The sequence below is a fragment of the Ahaetulla prasina genome, chromosome 1 (genome assembly GCF_028640845.1).
Source record: "Ahaetulla prasina isolate Xishuangbanna chromosome 1, ASM2864084v1, whole genome shotgun sequence".
NCBI classification, from domain to species: Eukaryota; Metazoa; Chordata; class Lepidosauria; order Squamata; family Colubridae; genus Ahaetulla; species Ahaetulla prasina.
Window position 1 is genome coordinate 149,539,127 of NC_080539.1, and position 23,415 is coordinate 149,562,541.

At 41.0% G+C, this 23,415-nt stretch overlaps 1 protein-coding gene and 1 long non-coding RNA gene across 3 annotated transcripts; one reads left to right on the forward strand and one right to left on the reverse strand.

Moving 5' to 3' along the window:
- Nucleotides 1-279: 279 nt before the first annotated feature.
- LOC131195734 (uncharacterized) lies at nt 280-3,564 on the forward strand. The gene is made up of 2 exons (XR_009154534.1): nt 280-456; nt 2,778-3,564. It is a non-coding gene; the product is annotated as an uncharacterized LOC131195734 (long non-coding RNA).
- Nucleotides 3,565-8,044: 4,480 nt separating this feature from the next.
- On the reverse strand, nt 8,045-23,157 carry ADI1 (acireductone dioxygenase 1). Of its 2 annotated transcripts, none has more exons than XM_058177917.1 (4): nt 23,016-23,157; nt 16,312-16,431; nt 11,016-11,195; nt 8,045-8,506 (listed from the first exon to the last, which is right to left on the reverse strand). In XM_058177917.1, the coding sequence occupies exons 1-4, from the start codon at nt 23,088-23,090 to the stop codon at nt 8,384-8,386; spliced, it is 498 nt and encodes a 165-aa protein (XP_058033900.1). In that variant the 5' UTR covers nt 23,091-23,157; the 3' UTR covers nt 8,045-8,383. The 2 variants fall into 2 exon arrangements, with proteins under 2 accessions (XP_058033900.1, XP_058033890.1); XM_058177907.1 differs by having other exon boundaries at nt 22,971-23,157.
- Nucleotides 23,158-23,415: the final 258 nt, after the last annotated feature.

Consider the following 23,415-nt stretch of genomic DNA (forward strand, 5'->3'; position numbering starts at 1 on the left):
GGCCCAGGCTCCCGCTGAAGGATTAGCTCTTCAGCGAGCCGGGCTGTTGAACCGTTGGTTGCCGAGCCTGTGAGGGGCGCGGGTGGGGTGGGGGAACACGAGCTTTCTTCCACCAGGGATGAAAGGAGGAAAAAAAAAAAAGAGGGAGCGAGCTCAGGTACGATTGTACAAGCAGCAAAAAAAAAAAAAAAAAAAGAGAGACTTATTGGTTGTCAGGAGTATTGCGGAGGGGGTGGGGTGTCATTCCTCTGACGGTTTCCCGCCAATTCGCCCGGGGGAGCCACTGCACAGGTCTCCTTCCCCAGCTCAGGCTTTCCTCAGCCGCACCCGAAGGGGCCGGTCCGTCTGAGGGAAGGCGCTTGACCCAAAGGGCGGCCACCCAGCAGCCCCGCTTCTACGCCTGCCTGCCTTTCGCTGCTCCTGTCGCCGCTGCGCGTGCGCGTGCCATTCGGAAGGGTAGGCGAATCGCCTCGTCTTGCCTCTGGAGCAGGGGGTCTCCAACCTTGGCAACTTTAAGTCTGGAGGACTTCAACTCCCAGAATCCCCCAGCCAGCTTTGCTGGCTGGGGGTTTCTGGGAGTTGAAGTCCGCCAGGCTTAAAGTTGCCAAGGTTGGAGACCCCCTGCTCTGGAGAGCGTTATTTTTTTTAAGCAGGGCCCTTGAGAAGTAACGGCCCTTTCCCGTGTGATACGCCCCTTCCCCCGAGGCAAGTGGGGCTACGATGGGCCCTTGCAACCTGGCCCGAGAAAGCAGAGGGAAGCCGCTTCTGTTAATTTAGCTCCATGGGTGAAGCTAAACAGGATTGGACCTGCGCTTGGACTGCCCACCCTTTCAATAGGATGTCCCAGCTTTGTATTTTAGAAAACAAAAGAGTTTTTTAAAAATATATCCCAGGAGAAAACAGTGGAAAGCTAAACTTTTGTTACCCAGAAAACAATAACGGTTACCTTAGGGATTTCAGAGATAAGCTATGGTTTATTTATTCATTGTCATTGATTGAATATACAGTATCCTATTTGCCTGGGTTCATCGATCCTGCACCCAGGAACCATGACATTATGTAATATGCTGAATGATAAATAAGCACAAGCTAAGCCAGACATAGCGGAGTGTAAAGTGCATACCTAGCCACATTTTGCTGGCTTCACACACACAGTAGAAAGCCATGATTTCGTACACATCTGCTGCAATAAGACCACAATGGCTATGGTCAGATTGCTACAAGCCATAAACTATATCCTGTTCACACAAAATGCGAAACTACGGATGTGCTTTTCATACAAGCTTTATGCTGAGCCTGTACCCCAAGTATATATCCTTCAGTGGTCATCCAAATTCATATTACTTAAATTTAGCAGCAAATTTGTAGTCTTCTGGCAGCACAATTTACCTTTTAGCAAAATTAAATCTTTTTGTCAGGTTTAACCTAATGGGCTTGAATTGAGAAACAAATTAGTATTATTTCCTCTGTCACAGACAACAGAAAGGGTCTAAACATCTTATTGATTCTATGCTGTTTCACCATTTGCATGAAGTTTTCACAAGTCTTTTGGCAATAAGGTGGTGCCCATAAGAAAAAAGATGCACAATCACTAATCAATAAACCATGATTTGTTGTTGTTGCAAAGTCGTGTCTGACCCTTTGTGACTCCATGGACAACGTTCCTCCAGATAGTGTACAAACCCAGATAATTAAATCTTGGTGTGTGTGTGTGTATGAGAGAGAGAGAGAAAGAGAGGGAGGGAGGGAGAGAGGGGGGGAGGGATGGAGACATAGAAAGAAATGATAGAGATTGGATGGATGACTTGGATGGATAGATTGGATAGATGGACAGATAGATAAATAGATGCTGGTATTTCAAAGCACCTGAACCTGGTTCTTCACCCAGCTTTTGGGGAGAATGCCTGATGCTTTCTTTCTGTTTCCTTCTAGGTTTATTCTCTTTGCCATTATTGTTTTAATTGTAAACTGCCAAGAATTGCTGGAAGTCGGATGGCATATATATTTAATAAATTATCATCCTAGATTTCTGCTGTAGTTCATGCTACACTAAACTTCAATTTGTATAACCATGTTTTATTGCAGCAAATTAGATAGCTAATCCATTTATTTGCAACCATAGGTTTTAGTAAAAATCTGTATAAAATTATAACAATCCTTACTGGCTCAATTCATTCCCCCTACAATTAATAGAAGTTATGTGCCTTGTAGTCACTGCAAGCAAAGCAACTTGCTTTATTACCTGTTGCTCTACACTGGTCAGCAGGAAATGGATTGCAATAAACTATGATTAGCAGGGTTTACATAATATGCTATGCTGTAAACCATGATTTGAAGAACTTAATAGCTAGAGTCCACACTGCACTCTAAATCCAAGCAATACAAATCACATTAGGGCTTAATGTGATGTGCAAACTCAGAACCTGATTCTTGTATAAGTCACTTCATGATTATGTAGAATTTTGTGGTTCTTAAGCCAACTGTTTCTTTGTAAGTTCTTTTTTGAAGTTGAAGGATTCAGGTGCTGCAGAGAGATTTGGTAAGGACAGGGAACAGGAAACAGAATTAACAGTTTGGACTCCAAGTTCCATCAGATTCAACTAATCCAGTGACCAGTAGCAAGAAGTGGTGAGGGATATAGCCAAAATATCAAATATATTATATAAATCCTCTAAAGAGAGTGTTACAATTTGTCCTGTAAATAGGAATGTCAAGTGAAGCACCCCACTCCCAAATACTCCTCTTTATTCATTAACATTTAAATTTCAACCCATCAGGCAACTGTTCCTGTACAACTCCAAGACTTCAGCAAAAGAAGGCAACAATGGCAACTGTCCATGAAAGAGTGGCTGATTTCCGTCCAGAGCACAAGGGTCTGATGCTGTGTTTTGCTTTCAGGAAAAAAAAAAGATTTCTGCATTGAAATCTCTGCCTGACAGCCAAGAGAGGATTTCTGTCGGACCAGACAGCGTGTGCCAAGGGCTGGAACAGCAGGAACTTAGCAGATGGGCTTCACAGACAACTGGCACCACACCACCGCTCCATGCCCTAGTAGGCACCAGCCCTTTCGTGGAAGCTAAATTTTTAATTCTGAAATTTAAAAGAACAAGCAAATGTCCTGGGGGTTTCAAGCTGCTTCTTGATTGAGAGCGGGCAGACACAGCGGCTGTCAAACCAAAGTAAACAGCGCCTCTTTGCTTGCCTAATTAAGAGCACCAATCTTTACCTCTTCAAACCAGTCAGCAGTCTCAATTTCCCAAGGTCTTCAAGTGCTCTTCTGGTTTTTAAAGGGCTATTCATCACGGCCAGCCAATTTTTTTTTCATCCCAAGAAGCAAGCAAAATGGGAAAAGAGCAAAAACATGGATGGAGGCTCAGACACAATGAAACAGCCCACACTCTGGATGTGCCAGTGTGACTGCAGGACCTGAGTGCAGTCCTGTCATCCGGATTTTTTTTTTTCGTCAGCCAGCTGGCTTTTGTTTTTGAAAAGGCTTCTGCTGTCCACGATCTTGTGTCTTTCACACGGTTGTGTGGCAAGTAAAAATTCACCAAGTAAAACATTCCCCAGCACGTATTCTGTTTTTAGCCTTTTAGTGCTGTTGTAATCTCCATGGTTCAATTAAGAGCATAACAGATACAGTATATAAAATCTAAAAGGATTTTGTTTTAAAATAAATTCCTGGATATTTGTTTAGATTCATACACAGTATTTTAAGGTGCATCATAACCCACAGAGGCCACCGTTAAGTTTAGAGACCAGGAATGGAGGTGCTGCAAATCCAGCAAAACATCGCCTCTTTTTCAAGGTGGAAATCATGGACATCAAGGTGAAGAAGGCAAGCTGGATTCATTCCAGGGAAGAGGACACCATTTTCAACATTTAAATGACGCCTGGCTTGTTCCAGATTGCACAGGAGACACATTTTTCCTTTTTTATGCCATAGCTTTTATGCAACATTTCAAAAGACTCTGGGCTTTTGGTAGGAGTTTCCACACAATTTGGCTGTAAATTAACTAAAAAGGTGCTGGATTTATGAAATCTGGCTGTAAAACACCACTAGGTGGCAGTAAAGTAATAATACAAGTAACTGAGCTTTTTGCTGCCATCTAGTAGGTATCTTGAGTTTTATAGTACAATTCCAGCCATTTCAATGTCATTCTTCACCAAGCTCAGGAATTCCTAATGTTTTTCATAGCGTTTTTCATAGACTGAAACAGACTCCTTAAGTCAGGGCAGTGATTGCTCTTCCATAAAAGCAAAGAATATCAGAACCTTTTAAAGGAGCTACATAATAGCAGGAAAAGAGATGGTTGCTTTAAGTCATATCTAATTTTGAAGGAGCTGCTGCAGTAATATATTTGGTAATATATTCGTGCTTTTTTAAAAATCAAATGCTGCGTTTTACACACCTAACAGTTATGGAACTAATGGAACACACTAGCAGCCTTCTTAGAAGGCAGCTAAGCAGAAATATAGCTCCCACTTGTTGCTCTGCTGAAGCACCAATGATTCACTCATCTGTATGGCTACTTGTGCATTTTCTCATTTAGTTCAGCAGCATCTCTCTGTCCATAGAGATGTATTGACTTTTAGAAACTACTGCAATAGGGAGAATGAGAAGAATCTAAATCAGGGATTAGTCAATCCTGTAGAACTGGGCAATTAATGAATGCATCAATAAGAAAATAAATATCTGCATTTCAGTGGGCTTACAGGAAAAAGGCCTAGATCATTTGAAAATTAGAACAAAATATTGTTTATTTTCTGTATTCCTTGGTTATATTCACACAATTCAGAACTGCAAAATAACTATTTCAGCCTAGTTAAGCACATCCAACCTATATAGTTCAGCACATTGTATAAATAAGCTGCCTAGAGTTGCCTTGGCAATATCGGCAACACAAATGTCTAGTAACATAAAATAAATCCAAGAAATGTGGTTAGGTTAGCTATAGATAAACATATTGTGTAAATGTAGCCATGGTTTCAGGCTTGGTTACCACATTTTTACCCTGCCACAACCAGGAATCTTGGCATCTTGTATAGATAATAAAACAAGTTAAAACATCCATACACTAAAACAGGGTGTCAAAGTCAGGTAGTCATGGCAGCATCACATGACGTATCTGGACCTTATCCCCCTTCGCTAAAGATGATGTCATATACTGTATAAGCCTAGGAGAATGCTCTCCAAAAACGTTCAAGTCTTAAGAATTTCTGAAAAACAGAGGGTTTCAGTTTAATCCACTGTTTCCCAAATCTCAGGAACTTTAAGATGTATGGGCTTGAGTTCATATATCTTAAAAGTTCCTGAGATTAAGAAACACTGGTCTACAGTAATCTTTACCAGAAAGGAGGCTGCTCCAAAGCATCAGCTCAGCACAGAAAAGCAGCTTCAGCCCCACCTCAAACATCTTAAACCTAACAACTTTTTAAATAACTGAAAATGGAAATATATTACCGTATATACTCGAGTCCCGAGTTTACCCCAGTTTTGGGGTAAAATTGGGGACCTCGGCTTATACTCGAGTATATCTGCTTATCTCAAGTTTTTTTCTTCTTTTTCACATTATACCGGATGGCGCAAACTTGGCGGGCTTTTGCATTAAGCGGGAAGCCCTGCCGGTGCAGTGAGAGGCGGGCGGGAGCCGCCAGCCTTCTCGGCTGAGGGAGGGAGGGTTTCCCCGACCGGTAGCTGCCTCATTTCCCACCCTCGGCTTATACTCGAGTCCCGAGTTTACCCCAGTTTTTTGGGGTAAAATTGGGGACCTCGGCTTATACTCGGATCGGCTTATATTCGAGTATATACGGTACTTTTAATTCAATATAGTTTTAAGAGCTGACTTTTATCTTTAGGCAATTAATGTTTTGATTAACTTTTATCATGATTCTTCTGCAGCATCAGAGTTCCCTCGCGACTGTTACGTATTTTATAAAACATGGGATATCCTGGTTGCATATCAACCAGGCTCACATGTTAGGTTAAAACACTGTTGGCTGGTTAGCGGCTCGTTTACAAACACAGTCAGCAAGATTATTTTATTCAGCCAGTTGGGCAAATTTCGCCAACTCGGTTAATTCAGTAAATATAGTTCACTTAAGCAAGAATTAATCTGTGTACAAACATCGCCATATCCATCACATCCAGTTGGCCATTTACAGTGGGGTAAAAAAGTATTTAGTCAGCCACCAGTTGTGCAAGTTCTCCCACTGAAAAAGATGAGAGGGGCCTGTAATTGTTATCATAGGTATACCTCAACTAGGAGAGAGAACATGAGAAAACACATCCAGAAAATCACATTGTCTGATTTGTAACGAATTTATTTGCAAATTATGGTGGAAAATAAGTATTTGGTCAGTATCAAAAGTTCATCTCAATACTTTGTTATATATCCTTTGTTGGCAATTACAGAGGTCAAACGTTTTCTGTACATCTTCACAAGGTTTTCACACACTGTTGCTGGTATGTTGGCCCATTCCTCCATGCAGATCTCCTCTAGAGCAGTGATGTTTTGGGGCTGTCGCTGGGCAACACGGACTTTCAACTCCCTCCAAAGGTTTTCTATGGGGTTGAGATCTGGTGACTGGCTAGGCCACTCCAGGACCTTGAAATGCTTCTTACGGAGCCACTCCTTCGTTGCCCAGGCGGTGTGTTTAGGATCATTGTCATGCTGAAAGACCCAGCCAGGTTTCATCTTCAATGCCCTTGCTGATGGAAGGAGGTTCCACGATACATGGCCCATTCATTCTTTCCTTTACACGGATCAGTCGTCCTGGTCCCTTTGCAGAGAAACAGCCGCACAGCATGATGTTGCCACCCCCATGCTTCACAGTAGGTATGGTGTTCTTTGGATGCAACTCAGCATTCTCTCTCCTCCAAACACGACGAGTTGAGTTTCTACCAAACATTTCTACTTTGGTTTCATCTGACCATATGACATTCTCCCAATCCTCTTCTGCATCATCCAAATGCTCTCTAGCAAACTTCAGACGGGCCCGGACATGTACTGGCTTAAGCAGAGGGACATATCTGGCACTGCAGGATCTGAGTCCCTGGCGGTGTAGTGGGTTACTGATGGTAGCCTTTGTTACGTTGGTCCCAGCTCTCTGCAGGTCATTCACTAGGTCCCCCCATGTGGTTCTGGGATATTTGCTGACCGTTCTTGTGATCATTTTGACCTCACGGGGTGAGATCTTGCATGGAGCCCCAGATCGAGGGAGATTATGAGTGGTCTTGTATGTCTTCCATTTTCTAATTATTCCTCCCACAGTTGATTTCTTCACACCAAGCTGCTTGCCTGTTGCAGATTCAGTCTTCCTAGCCTGGTGCAGGTCTACAATTTTGTTTCTGGTGTCCTTCGACAGCTCTTTGGTCTTCACCATAGTGGAGTTTGGAGTGTGACTGTTTTGAGGTTGTGGACAGGTGGCTTTTATACTGATAACAAGTTCAAACAGGTACCATTAATACAGGTAATGAGTGGAGAACAGAGGAGCCTCTTAAAGTAGAAGTTACAGGTCTGTGAGAGCCAGAAATCTTGCTTGTTTGTTGGTGACCAAATACTTATTTTCCACCATAATTTGCAAATAAATTCGTTACAAATCAGACAATGTGATTTTCTGGATGTGTTTTCTCATGTTGTCTTTCCTAGTTGAGGTATACCTATGATGACAATTACAGGCCTCTCTCATCTTTTTCAGTGGGAGAACTTGCACAACTGGTGGCTGACTAAATACTTTTTTACCCCACTGTATATGGATTTAAGTTTGACTGAATGCCACAGAATTTACTGATTGGGTTTTATTTATTGTAGCTGATAAACCTATGTCTATCCAATCTTTTTGTAGGACTGACATTTAAAAACAGATTTCACACTTCATACCTGGATTTTCACGACCCCTTGCATATCTTCCGTTTATACAGTGATTACAAACCCAAGCTTGCAGTGTGAGCATTTATATATGCATCTTACACAGATGAACCCCTAATTAGGTGATACAAACACCCAACAACAACAAGTGTCCTTAAAAAGGCTGAAGACAATTAAAAGATAAAATATTATTTTATTAGCATTACAACATTAAAGTAACTATCAAACATAATAATGGTTTAGGTTAATGCAGGAATGAATCAGATAAGTATTGCTGTAAGAGGCGCAAGAATGGATTGATATTCTCAACTGAGATCTGCAAACTACATAAATCACTATTGTATGTAAAAATCCATTCATCCAAGGACAAAATTTGATATTAAAAACTGATATTTGAGAGAGGAGATAAATCAAAGATTTATCACCTGCAGATGCCGTTAACATAGCCGCTTTGCCATTTTAATGTTACAGATGTTGCAGGGTATTCCATGCCTCGTGTTTGTCCTACTGGTTTATTGCACTGTTTGTGACAAAAACTGTTGGTACTGTGCTCGAGCAGGAAAATGGTCAGCGGGTCTATTATAAGCAATCCACACTGGTTCTCCAACAAACAGTCTCATTGCCTTGACATAATTCTGGGAGGAGAAACACAAGAATTCACACTCAGTATAAGAATTCACTTTCATAAAAAAAAGGCTGAAAGAATTAAGAACAAAATTGTCTTCGGGTGGTTTTGCCATAAACACTATTAAAGAGATTTTTTATTTTATTTTTTTTAAAAAAAGAAACATTAGCAAATATAATACTTAAGAACAGAATCGGAGTGATTTTATTCAAGCCTTAGAAAATATCCAGACTTTTAAAAATATAGCTATAACCCATAGTCTGATTTTCTTTGCTTGGTTTGCAATATTGACATTGTGGAAGAAATAATAGTGATATAAATCACTTCAAGTCAGCCAGGTACCAGAGTCAATATATTCAAAGTCCCATAAGGGAAAGAAGTTCTTTGGACATTTGGCAGATTTAGAGTTCCATCATTTTATTGGCCTTGTTCCTGAGTCTGGGAGAAACTGAATTTGAACAGCTGGTGCTTTTCACGCATATCATCTCAAGCAAAAGTTGGTGTGATGTTGTTCTTCAAAGCATGGGAACAGGAAAACTACGGCCATTTAAGTGAAAATACTGCTTTGTGTATGATATTCCCTAGTCCACAGGGTTGGAAAACACAGGACACACCTGGAAGTTATGACTCAACACCTGGAGGATCATAGAGCTACTACCCTGATGTAGAAAAGTGTCCATAGAATAACTCACAAATTGATATTCACTATCCACTTATTGGAGTGTAAAAGAGAACTACCAAATCTGGGCTGAGAAAATCCAAGTAACCTACAGATGTCAGGAAAGAATTGCAGGGAGCTAACTCACAACTCAAGGCAGCCATCTAGGTGTCATGCAATTTTTGCAATTCAAACTCGGTAATCTTTAAATTGCAAAGAATTCAAGAGGCCATCCATTTCTGCATAAATGCTGTTGTATTTGAACTCTCAATTCACAAGGGCAAGCATGCCATTAATTGCATAAACGTTGAAAGTCTTTATAGCTTCTTAAACTATATCTTTGTGACAATCCAACTAAGACTGGAATTCATACTCTTTCTTTATGCAAATAGGCTGTTCTACAACCAATTTGCTAGTTCCGCTATCAAGAGAATTCAGGAAATAACTGGGCACAGGATGGCTTAGTTCACACACTATACTGAACTGCAATCAAGAAGCAGATTTGAAATTGGATTACCAGGGACAAAGTCCTAGGCCAGTCTGAGCTTGCCTGTTAACAGAGGTTTCACTTGAAGCAACAAGCACAAGGCCCTCACCCCAGTCAGTATCTCTAACCTACTTAGCTAGAAAAAAATGGAAAGCTTCATTTCAGAAAGGGAAAGAAGCTTTCAGACGACAATTTTATCTGTCAGTGAAGAAAATAAATAATTTATTTTCTTTCTCTCTCTCTCTCTTCTTTCTCAGCAGGAGCTGGGTAAGAAATAGCTCATTTCATCACGAGCTAAAATGGAATGTAGTCTCTTGCTTGTGATCGACAGCTCATGCTAGAACCATGTTAGCCTTTATATTATCACATAATTATTGGCTTATATTTTTAAATGTTAGCCTCTGATTAGTAGCAGCATTTTAGCAACAGCTGCTTAATATTTAAATTAAGACTTTTTAAAAAAAATCAGTGGCTTAGGCAGGCCACTGTGTGTTTGCGTAATTAAACAGTATAATATCAGAGACATTAGAAATAAAAGGTTATGTTGGACTAAAAATTTTTTAAGTCAGAATTGTGTTTGAGTTGCGTTATTTAGGAGACATTGTGGGGGGTTGTTTAAGGTTTTGAAATGAAATGGAATAGAATGCCTAGCTATTTTAATAAAATAAAACGCATTTACAGCGGCACAGTGGCTAGCACAAAAACCTGGCGTTCAGAAACACAGCCTTATGCATATTTTCCCTATGTAATAAAACCAACAAAAGGATCCCACAAACTGATCTCCAATCCACGGCGACTGAGGATAGAGACAGCAAAACACCAGCTTCTTCAGCCTTCTGTTTTGCATGCTTTGTATCCCACACAACAAGCCAAACAACAGAAAAAGCAGAGCAGATCTCCTGAGGCTCCAATGGATAGTTGCTATGGTAACACCAATCCCTTACTAAAGATGGATTTTATGACAAGGCTGGAGACACAAGTGCTCCATTTATCTATAAAGATAGCAGTTCAGAGCCGAGAAAGCATATGTGCTCTAATACTATCCTTCTCTGAACCTTAGGAATTGATTTCTAAGCCCAGAGAGTTGCTTGGAAGTCAAAAAAGTTTTCGATGCTGTGCTATGATTTCAAGCAAGGTAACTCACCAACACCAAATCAATGATTTTCCATCAGTTAAGATGCTAAATTTATTAGACTGGGGTATGCATTTGTAGATGTTGCTTCTTCAAGAGTCTAACCATACATTTCTACATTAGTGATTCACAGCCAAGGTATTACCAGAGCTATGTTTTTATATGCTGGTCTGCACCTCCCTCAACTCTGTGAATTTTATTTTATTGTTTGTTTGTTTTTTAAAGAAAAACCTGTTTCATACAGATTCATCCAGTGTAAATCGGTGATAGATGCCAGCAGGAAGTGTGATCATGTCACCCTTCTCCATAGCAATCCGGATCCACTTATCATCTTTATCACGAACATCAAAATATCCACTTCCTTCCAGGATGTAGCGAATCTCATCATCCAGGTGTAAGTGCTCTTCATAAAATATTTTTATCTAGGAGGGGGAAGGAACAGAATAGGAAGCATTTTCGTGGAGCAAGTCTATTACGAACACATACCGGTAGCATATTGCATGCTGCAGAGATTGTAAGGTGCTACTTCCAAAATGCTCAAGCTTCTGTCAATAGGCAGCATTTCAATGTTTATAAGGTAGAATTTGAAGTTCTCTCAGACTTATCCTTACAGCAATTATACAAAGTAGATCGGCACACTTACAGCACATGAAGGACTTCTGACCTTTGAATATCTAGTTGGGAAACATTTTAAAAGCACATTCCTAGTAATCCTTACATTCCATCAGCCTCAATTTGAGACCAGCTGTTTGTAACATTAAATCTATGCGTGCTATGTATTGAAATACCAGTCTAGTTGTTATAGATAACAAGAATTGCATAAAAGCAAATGAGCATGTTGGTTGTATTCTTTCCCTGCTCTATGCCCAGCATAGAATTTAAGCTCTTTGTTCCTCCTTGACCAGATGGCAGCACGCTAGTCAAAACTGTGCAAGCTGGCAACTTGGGAGGGCTCATTTCAATGAGTGAAGCACCCTTCTAAATTGCTTGAACAGTCCTACTAAAAAGGACTGTCATCTCTGGGCAGATGAAGCCATATTTCTCTCTAGGTGGCATTGTTTTTCAAATATACCCTTCATAAAAATCTCATAAATTTCATCCCACCCACCCAAAGCGATCATATTGTCAGCTACCTGGATTCAATCTAGTACTACCTCGATACATTAGGATTAGAGCATCCAAAATTTCCAAAGTTTGATTTTACAGGTTGTGGATTTTAAATTGCAGTTTCTAAAGGACGTAGAAGACACCAGACTATATAAGGGTGATCTTTCAGCATTTTTTCCCTAACACATGGAAATATCAAATTGACTGATATAAACGTATTTGTTCCTCTCTGCTACTGAGAGATATTTATGGAGACTCCCTGAGGAGAATTTGTCCTTCCATTAGGCTGGTGACCGGCTCAAGCAGTTGATTTGAAGTGTCACAAAAGCTTAGCTACTCAGCAGCTATTCCATATATTGTTTTAGGTTGTGTATTGGCATGTGAGAATGACCTTGAGGGACAAGGGGAAGAGATGCTTCCTAGGAAATGATCAGACAAGAGAGTGGAAAAGCCCTAGGTTGCTTAATGGTCAGAGAAAGAAAATTAGGAGAGACCCAATCTAATGGATTAATTAAAAGTGTTGGCAGAAGATTTGCACTTTCAGACTTGCAAGGTTCTGTTAATGTACCCTTACAATAAAGTAGATTTAGCTCATCTGGTTGTGTTTCCTGTCTGGCTTACTCGGGAAGGCTGACAAGATGCAAACATTCCCAGGATTTTCTGCCTCAGGTACTAAAGTATTTTATAGACAGTCTTGAACACCATGTGCTTCAACTTTCCCAACCCAGATCTAAACCAGTGCTTACCAACCTAAACAACTTTGTGATGTGTGGACTTCATCTCCCAGAATTCCCTAGCCAGTACAGCCATTGCTAAGAATTCTGGGAGTTGAAATCCACACATCTTAAAGTTGCCTAGGTTGGGAAATTATACACACACACACACACACACACTTATATACCACTTTACAGTGCTTTACAGCCCTCTCTAAGTAATTTACAGAGTCAGCATATTGCCCCCCACAATCTGGCTCCTCATTTTATCAACCTCGGCAGGATGGAAGGCTGAGTCAACCTTAAGTCTGCTGTGGATCTACAGATTTCATTTCTCAGAATTGCTTGCTGAAATCAGTAATCAGGCTGAACATTCTAGAAGTAGAAATCCACATAGCAAAGGTGTCAGGCTCGGAAAGCTGACACACCTTGACACACCGGATGACACACCGGATGCATTTCTGCACTGAGCAGAGGATTCGGTTCTATGACCTTCCCTTAGAGAATAGCTCTGACAGGGAGACCAATTTTAGTTCCTGCTTCTCTTTCTCCACAGACAATCTAAGACCCTTTTCACATGCAGTCTTTTACTTTTGAGAGATTTGCTACCTCTGAGATCATATGTCTTATTCCGTTCCTTCCATCAGGTGTTTATTCTATCCTAGAATGTCTGGATGCATGTTGGCTTCAGACAAGTCAGACTCTGTTAGCAAGCTGTGTCCTCCTTGGTTTTATTCTCTGAGAATCGGGGTGCCATTCTCTTTCTCTCTCACACACACACACTCACACACTCATTCTCTCTCTCCCTCCCTCTCTCTCACACACACACTCACACACTCATTCTCTCTCTCCCTCCCTCTCTCTCTCTCTCTCTCTCTCTCTCTCTCTCTATCTCTCACACACACACACACGGTTCATCAGTTTGGATGGAAAATGATTCTGAAAAGAAATAACCTTAATGCTCTGACTGGCTAATAAATGAAATGCCCACCTCCCTTTCTCCTTATTACCAGATTCAGCGAAGCTGAGGAGCTGCTAAGCCTAATCAATAATAAAACAGATGGGGGGCAATAAAGCAAAACTCAATCCAGACAAAACTGTGGTGCCATTATTAGGCACTTTGTTTGACTTGGAGAGATGTCCGGGGCTTTAAGTTCAATTAAAACAAAGAAGTAAAACCTCAAACCAAGCTCAGAAAAATCAAGGAGTATTTTCACCTGTTTAAAACAAAAGTATGTTAATCTATTCAACTAAGTTCCCCTTAACAATGATAGCTGCTACTTTCTGTTAATTGGTGCTTCAATGTAGTCTTCAAGGCAAGACCCATGTATAATGCATTATAGGACAGATAGTCCTCGACTTAGAAACACAATTGGGGCCAGAATTTCCATTGCTAAGTAAGGCAATTGTTAAGTGAGTTGCACCTGATTTTACAGTATGACGTTTTTGCCACAGTTGTTAAGTGAATCGCGCAGTCATTAAGTGAATCCAGCTTCTCTCAGGGACTTTCCTTGTCCGAAGCCTGGCTGGGAAAGTGGCAAATGGCCAGGATGCTGCAACCATCGTAAACAGATGCCAGTTACTAATTTCTGATCATGTGACCGTGAGGAGGCTGCAATGATCAGTAGATAGAAAGATTTATAATTTCTTTCAGTGCCATTGTAACTTCAAGGGGTCATTAAACTAAATGGCTGTAAGTCAAGGACTATCTATAGTTTAATGATAATTCTTCAGGAGCCCGCAGCAGATCTTTAAGGAATTCAGTGGCTAAATTTACAATGATTTATTTACACTGAATTAAACTATTAATATGATATTTGTTTTGGTTTAGTGTGATGTGTGACTTCTATTAGTCACTTATTCAAAAAAGCCATATTTCACAATGCCATTGTTTAACACAAAATATGAATCAAGCCACTGTTAGCCCACAAACCATGGTTTGGAACTGTGAGCTCACGCGCATGCGCAGAGTGTCTGTGATGATGTCCGGATGGGTGGGCAGAGCCTCCCACCACCACTACCGGTTCACCTGAACTGGGGCGAACCAGTAGAAACCCATCGCTGAGCAAACTTATCCAACACATCTTCCTCCTCCTATTTTTCCCACAACAACTCTGGCAAATTATGAGTTGGGCTAAGTGTGAGTGATTGGCCCAAGATCAAACAGCTGGCTTTCTTGGCTAAGGTAGGACTTAAACGCATGGTCTCTTGCTTTCTAACCTGGCATCTTAATCACCAGATCAGACTGGCTCTGTTAATATGTTGAAAGTTAATATGTTGTATAAACCCAGTTACTGGATCTATGCTTAAAATGCTGTGTTCTCTGACTGGATGTCCTCCAGATGTGTTGGAGAAACAACTCCTAGCCAGAATATTGTTTCACAATCAGAGAGCACCAACCAATGTGGGACAGCTGAACTCCTGCTATAAATAAATCAGCAGGTTCAGCGGCTATGGATACATCCCAAAGGAATACTACTGTTTTCTTCCTGCTTGCCTCCCTTCCTACTCAGGCTTTTTTTTCTCCTAACTGCCATAAAAAGTTTATTAATATAAACCAAGGAATGGAACTACAAAAACAATCCTTACCCTTTTATTCTGAGCATGGGCAACATCTGGTTTTTAAACTTCACAGATAACCTTTTGCAATGCCAATTCTGAAATGGCAGCTCCATCTTTCATGAAATGCATCAGCTCTCTGTCTAACAATTAATTAATTTCTATATTTTCTTCTGTAGTCCGGTATCTGATAGTAAGAATAAAAAGAAGTGTGACAGAATGAACTCTTCTATCTCTGGGAAGATAGGACATTAGAAAGGGTCAGATTTCAGAGGTTGTAGCCAAATCAAAGCTTCATTTATTTATTTTGTTTTTGGATCTATGTATCTAGCTCCTTTTGACAGGTTTCTGACAATGAATCCTTCAGTGGCCTAACTATTTTTCAGAAGCCAGGTTATTATCATCCTTCCTATTACTGCTAGAAGAAAGACTAAATCTAGTAAATAAAAACAAACAAACAATGACCGAAGTATTTTATCTTTCTTAAGATAATTTTTAAAAATTAACGCTAACCACAAGAAGTGAGGTTATTCCTAAAATGAATCAAGAGAAATAGATCAGGTATGCATTCTTAATTTTCTCTAGCGATCAACTAAAATATTCATAGCACTTCAAATGCATTGCCTTGACAACCACCTAAGAAAATTAAAGAGAAGTCTCTCTTCCTGAATTATCACTCTAAAAAGCTCACACTTGTTATTTCCATTTCTTTTGGAAGCTTGATATACTGTACACACTCATCTTATGTCAGGAAAACTACTTTGTTTAGTCCCCAACTCATTTGAACATTTGATTTTGAGGACTGCCTCAACTTTAACAGGAGCAGTAGGAATTAAATATGTGTCATTTCACCAGGCACTAGAAAAATATGTATTTATTTAAAAGTTGTGCATTCTATCATTAAATTCACATGACAGAATTCTCTGGCTGTTAAGTTACCAGAACATTGTTATAAAAATTAGAAAGCAGCTAAAAGATATCTACACTTATACTCACATATTCCTGTTACAGAAGATATGAAGTGAGGAATTACTTCTTAAACAAAGGGAATCCACTGTTCAGACAGCAGAGTAGAAACTTTTAAAACTGGCACACACTCTAGTGGTAAATTCCAGTCTTTACAATCCTCCCAAAGCTCAAACAAAGCTGTAGTTATTACCTTCTCTTCATAATTTGGCAGCATATCTTTGCTTATCGTTATTATATCCATCCAAGAATAGTTCTTCTCCTTACGAATTTTGGCTAATTCTGGGTCAGTCTCATAATTGTCAGCATCCAGCTACAAAATAATAATAATAAAAAGGATTGTCTTGGTTCACTTATTCAAAACAAGGTAACCGGCATTCCGATGTACAAGGAAATTAAGATCTCTCTAAAGCATTTTTTTCATGCTGAACTGAGGAAGAAATAGGGCTACAAAATATGACTTCTTTAAATATGATTATGCTTCACACACAATTGAAAATTGGGTCACCTAAGGCTCAGCACCACTAACAAGATTTTGCAGTCAAATAGTTTACATCTATTTGCTTTCCAAAGATTTCACATGCAGCCTTGCAAGTTTCTTCTCTTGAAAGCTCACCAGTGTGTCTTTAAAAAACGATGAATCATTTGTCAAAAAGAAAAAAAATAGTAGTCAAGAAAAAAGGTGGAATACTCAGTTTAAATAACTAAGTGTTTTTCATCCTTTTGGAACTCTTGAGGTTGATACAGAACAATACCAATTAAGTAAAGCAAAATGGTCCTAATCATCGAATTAATATTTCCTTCCGATAAAGAACTTTAACTATAGATGGACTCTTCCAATCATGCAGCGCATCCGTTTTCCTGATTCAGTAAGCATTCATGTAGATGTATTATCCTTTAATTCTGCAAATACCTCCCCACCCACACCCATCAGCCTAATCATATGAATGGATGCACCTTGGCTTCAGAACAATCCCACAATTGAAACATTAATCTAAATAAATACATGGATCAAGGATCATCAGGACTGCTTATTTAAAGGATAAAGCATCTTCAGAGATTAGCAATAATATTCTTATTTTCTAGATCATTTTGATTCTTCAGAAATGAGATTATGACAAAGCCAGCTTTGTAATGTCATCATTAAGTTTTCCAGAGAAGGGAAAACAGCTACCTCAAGAGTTTTAAACCCTTGCTTAAGTCCTTCCCTGGATTTTCCTCAAGGCAGTTTGCCATCACCAAGAGGGCAGATTTCCAAAACAACGAAATTAGCCTTAGTGCGGAAAACAGCATGAATCAAGCAAACAAATGAGATTAAGTTTAAATCCTGACAAGACTAATAGGACTTTCCTAGCATATTTATCAATTTCTGATACTGCTAGGTCCGTATTAGCAATACCTGTATTGGCCCTTGTTCTAAATCAGGGGTCTCCAACCTTGGCAACTTTAAGCCTGGAGGACTTCAACACCCAGAATTCCTCAGCCAGCGATTCTGGGAGTTGAAGTCCTCCAGGCTTAAAGTTGCCATGGTTGGAGACCCCTGTTTTAAATATAATAGCTCTACTTCGAAGGAAGGAACAGGAGTGTAAAGCTGAGAGAAGTACAAATGCCCAGGTCTATCTTGCCTAGGTCATCCACAGATTGCCTGGCTTTTCTAATGCAGTTTTCCTGTTTTCTAATGTGTTGGATTTCAAATCCCATAATCCCAAACCATAATGACCTTCTATTACGGTAGATGAAATCCAACACATCCAAAGGGAATCAGGCTGAAGAAAGCTATTATAAGGCAACAACCTTCCACATTTTTAGGTGTACATTAAAATAACAAACAAAACAAAGGTGCAGGAGATTTTGGATTTATTTTTTTTAAGATACAGGTTTTTAAGGTCTGTCTGTTAAATTAGCCAATTCTACCTAAATAAATACAAAGTATTGATGAATTACTAGGAAAACAGTCCTTCATGGACTTCATAATTGGAGCCATAAAGGGCCTTGCATATCACAATGATACCAAAAATAATACTGCTGAGAGGCTACATTCTCAGAAAGGTCATCCACTGTAAATAGGTCGTATCCAAAGGACCAAATAAAAAGAGGAACAACAGATCTTCTACTGTAGAAATCACAGGGGGGAAAATGAGTAGGTGTCCTTATTACCAAAAGGGTACCACACTCAACGTTGTTAGTAAAGTTAGTGTAGTACTGTTAATTTATCTTTAAGCATGACTAAACAATATAATGTTTTCAACTCCAAGACAAGCCATTCAACAGTTTAGTGATCCGCATCTATGGTCCAACGCAGGGGTGAAATCTAAAAATTTTCCCTATCGGTTCTGTGGGCGTGGCTGAATTGGTGGGCATGGCTTGGTGGTCAGATGACTGGGTGGGTGTGGCCAATAAAAAAAATAATAAAAACAATAAACAAAATATACAAAACAATAAGAGGTACCAAAAATCAACTTTCACACTTTACACACACACCACACAACACAACTGACTCACACACAATGTAAAAGCAGCTGCACTTCACCCAAAATGGCCCCTGCAACAAGCAGGAACCTCACACAGCCACAAAAAGCTCAAAAGCCAACTTTCACACTTTACATACACATAACACAACTGACTCACACACACACAAAATGCCACATACAGCTTTGTGAGATTTTGTGTGTTTGTGTAGTTAGAGTGAAATACTACAGAAACACACCAAATCTCAGAAAGCTGCACAAATGTTTTATTTTATTATATTCTCCAACCCTTAGTAACTTTAAGGTTTGTGGACTTCAACTCCCAGAGTTCCTCAGCCAGCAAAGGCAGATTGAGTTGCTCACCGAGGAGATGGATTGCAGGCAGGCAGATTCAGTTGCTAGCTGATGCAACTGATTGCAGCAGCCGAAGCAAAGCAAGACTTAGCAAGCCCGAAAGAAGCAGCAATTAGGCAAGTGGGGACAGGTGATTGGGTGGACATGAGCGGCGGCTGTTGTAAGAAGTTGTAAAAAAATGATTTTAAAAGCCTGTGATAACCAGGCAACTCAGCTGGGATCGCCAGAGGGAAAAAAGAATTGAAAAGGCTCCTCTGACGATCCCAGCTGGAGTTTGGCCAAAGAGGTTGTTAAGAAAAAAAGTTTAAAGGGTTCTGATGATCCCAGCTGAGCCGCGCGATCATCAAGGGCTTTTTTTTATTTTTAAAAGCATTTTTTCAGCTGAAGAAAAAATGCTTTTAAAAGTTAAAAAAAAAACTGATGATGGCGTGGCTCAGGGGGTGGGGCCAGGGATTTTTGCTACCAGTTCTCTGAACCACCCTCCACCATCACTACCGGATCTGGTCCCAACCCGGAGCATTTCATCCCTGGTCTAACTACAGAAGCAGTTGATAGAATTAGTTGTAAGCTAACTTGCAACATCTACTTGACCCCACACCTAAAAAAGGTAAATTAACAATACACTAAAACACTACCATTACACCAGTAATAATAAGAACAGTTGGCACTGAGTATACAAAACCAAGCAGGAGACAGACTAACAGATTTTTGCCAAGAAAATCCAGTATTCAGAACAAATGCCTTCTTTTTAACGAAATAAAAGAAAACTCCACACACGGTCGTAATTGGAGGGTTATCCATTTCAATATAATCTGCAAGTAAAAGTAGAATTCTATTCAATTAGCAAAAATTAGCAAAAAAACCCAGTACTGACTGCAACTGTATCGTTAACGTTTTCTTCCACAATCTCATCTTGAAACGAAAGAAAATAAATGCAATCACCAGACCAACAAGAAACGGCCCCTGTGATGTTCGATATAATTATGTGGTGAACACAAGGAATAAATGTCATGGATTGGATTTGCTAAACATGCCTGAGGAACTGAGGACTGAAATTCATTACATCATTATATGATGTAATATGAAGCATATAGATAGTCCTCACTTGATGACCACCTCCGGCTGACCTTTGCCACCTTCTTCCTCCTGCTGTTGGGGAGGTGTGACAAGCCTGGCCCTTCACAAGGCAGCTGCTGGTTGCATAAGAGCTTTTTCCAAAGGCCACACACGACCTTCTCGAGGGCTTCCCACAGTCAGCAACTGTTTCACGAAGGGCCAAGCTGGGTGCACCTTGTCAGCAACAGCAGAAGATAGCAAAGGTCAGTTGGGAACAGCAAAAACAGCAAAGTGGAGCTTTCATTCCCTCCTGGCGGTACTCAGTAAGCCGCCACAGCCATTTTCCCACCTGCCAGCCTGCTTGTCAGTCGTCCAGGACTCGCAACTTCCGAACAGCATCCCCAATGACTTTGCTTGTTGAAAGCCACAACTTGTGACATCCTTGTTTAACAGCCCGCAATTCTCACTTAAACAAAGGCAATAGGGACTGTTGCCATTGCTACACAACGTGGTCATGTGACGTTCCCCATTATGACATCACTTAGAAACGAAACGTCTGATCCCCGTTATCAATGGTATCAAAAGCTGCTGAGAGAGCAAGGTGCAAAAGGATGGCCACACCACTCCAATCCTAGCTTCACCACAGGTCATCCAGAAACATGAGCAAAGTTGCCTCTGCATTAAACCCCAGTCTGAAAGCCAATTGAAATGAGTCCAAACAATCTGTTTTTTTCCAGAGCCCTCTGGAGCTAAAGCCTAACCACCACATTTCCTAAAAACAGGGAAGGCTGGAGACTGGATGATAGTTGTCTGGGACTGTTGGGCCCAGTGATGTCTTCTTGAAGAGAGGGCATAGCAAAACCTTCTTGCCAGCCTTTTCCTCAGAGAAGCTGACACCACATGGACCCAACCACATGCCAGTTCCCAGGCAATCTTAATTATCCAGGAGGATATGATCTAACGAACAGTAGCTGAGACTGGAGAACGCTGTCCACTTCCTCTGGAGTCACAGGGCTAAAATTGCTTCAGATCAGGAGTCTCCAACCTTGGTCCCTTTAAGATTTGTGGACTTCAATTCCCAGAGCCAGCTTTGCTGGCTGAGGAATTCTTGGGAGTTGAAGTCCACAAGTCTTAAAGGGACCAAGGTTGGAGACCCCTGCTTCAGATAATTACACGAGCTCTTGATCCAAACACTTCAACAGGACCTGTCTGGTCAGAGTCCAATCCAAGCGAGTATGAACAACTTATCTGTCACATAGCAAGTATATAATTCGCAGCAGCTAGATCCCCTCCCCATCAGTATAGAAGCCACGCAAAACAACAGGAAAAATTAGCTGAAGGTACAGATTCTCCACCCCCTCAGTTAAGTCACCCAATCTGGCTTTTGTAATTTTTTTTAGCCTCCAGGGAAAACTAAAATTAGTGTCTAGCATTGCTAATGTAGACATTCTCCTGTATGGTGTTTTTTTTTTTTAAATCCTGCCCTCTGACTCACAAGATAGGAACCTGTCCTACAACAGTGGGAAAAAGTCCAAGGAACCGATGGATTTTATATTTTCATGACAACAGGGAACAAACCTTGTTCCTCTTCCAAGTAAAATGATTTGCAACTAAATGAGGTCCAATCAGCAGTTCCCTTCCAGATCTGCACTACAGTTCTCATCAATCCCAGCTCAAACAGCCAATCAGGGCAAGGGGAAGGCTCTACTGAACTGTCTTTTTGTTTGTGTGGAATTAGGGAGGGGGAGTGTTTTGCATTTATGGGAGAATCACTGTTTGTAATTTGCATACATCTGTTGCCTTAATAATTTATTGGCATCAATATTTACAACTGTAATGCATGGTATTCTTCTGGTCAACTAAACAGAACACAAAATGGACCTGCAAAGGTGAATTTTAACGCATGAAAGCTTACACCATGATAAATTTGTCAGATGTTAAGGTGTCAGCAGATATTATCAGCGATGCTAATGATTACTGTTATTAATAATTGTACTTGTTTTGCAAATTTCCTTTCATGAACCACTAATGTCCCAGAGAACCACAGCAATGATCCCACTGGATAAATTAGGCCGAAAAAGGCCAAGGGGTCGGACTCACACAACAAGCTTCACCAGGCCAGCAAGTGATTGAACTGGCAATATTAGAACTGAGTCCTTCGGGAGAAGGGCGGTATAAAAATCAAATAAATAATAAAATAATAATTATACAGTAGACAATAAGTTTGGCTAGGTTATGTGTGTTTTGTGTGTCTGTGTACATGTTCACACATTAGTCTGTTCTGCTAGTTCAGATGTTGTGAAACCCAGAAAATGAGGTAACTGCAGGCCCTCTTTTAATATAAGCCAAGGGAATAAACATAGAAGGGAGGCAATCCAAAGCATAATTTAAAATGTGAAAATATGATCGCATTTTGTCATTAAAGCAAATGCCATCCGTTAAAACATAACTTGCAGGAGCTGTCGGTTTTTCAAGACTCAGATTCCCCTGTACGACCTCCATAACTGGATTGCTTATTTTTAATGCATTTTTTTTTTTCAGGATAAAGGGAGGGAAAGAAACACCAAATTAAAAAAAACAATGGGAAAGACCAAAGAGAAAACAAGCGTGCATGTGTGAGAGAGAGAGAGAAAGGAAGGAAGGAAGGAAGAAAAAGAGAGAGAGAGAGAGAGAGAAAGCCAAGAGGAACATTTTTTCCCAGGGCCTCTCCAAGGCTTGGAGTTCGCTACATGAGGGCGGCCGGTATGCTCCGCGGCTAAGGGGGGATTCGGGCCTCGGTCCCCACGGCAAGGCCGGAAAAGCGATCCTCGCCACCGAGCATAACTCAGTCGCCTTTGCCTCGGGCTCCGCGCCAGATCCCCCAGCCTGGTTTCGCGCAAGCTCGCTGCAAAGGGAGCCAGATCCCGGGCAGCCTTTTTTCTCAAGTCTCGGACGCGGCCCGCCTCCCACCTCCTCCTTCTCCTGCTCTGCCTACTTTCCAGTAAAAGACGCCGATCCGGCTGAGCTCCTCTAGGCTGACCGGCTGATCCGGCTCTGGGCGATGCGGCTTCCGGGGGTCCTCCCGGGAATCGTCCATGTACCAAGCCTCCACCATCGTCCCCCTGTCACCGAGGCTCCGCTCCCGCCTCCCCTCCCGCTCCGACTCCGACCAAGGCCCGAGGGAGACGCCTCCCCGGCCCGCCCCTCGCCGGCCCCAAGGACGTCGTCCCGCTTTCCCAGGCCTGGAGCTGATGCGCTGCCTCCGCCGGGACTGCTAAGCTAAACGCGGGGCGATTGAACTTCCAAGGGCGGGAAACGAAAAGTCTACCGTTTGCTACGGAAGTGCCGATTCCTCTCCAGGGGTTTTGCAGGAGAGGGCAGAGAGCCCAGGCATTTGCAAATATAGCTGCAAGCCCAGTATTAGCATCCCGGATCACCCT

Excerpts from the sequence above, each read along its gene's own strand:
- ADI1 (XM_058177907.1), bottom strand. The coding sequence starts at position 23,090 with ATGGTGGAGGCTTGGTACATGGACGATTCCCGGGAGGACCCCCGGAAG. Across the intron at positions 11,196-16,311 it reads TGCCAAATTATGAAGAGAAG|ATAAAAATATTTTATGAAGA; the intron begins GTAATAACTACA and ends TCCCCCTCCTAG. Across the intron at positions 8,507-11,015 it reads GATTTACACTGGATGAATCT|AATTATGTCAAGGCAATGAG; the intron begins GTATGAAACAGG and ends TTCTCCTCCCAG.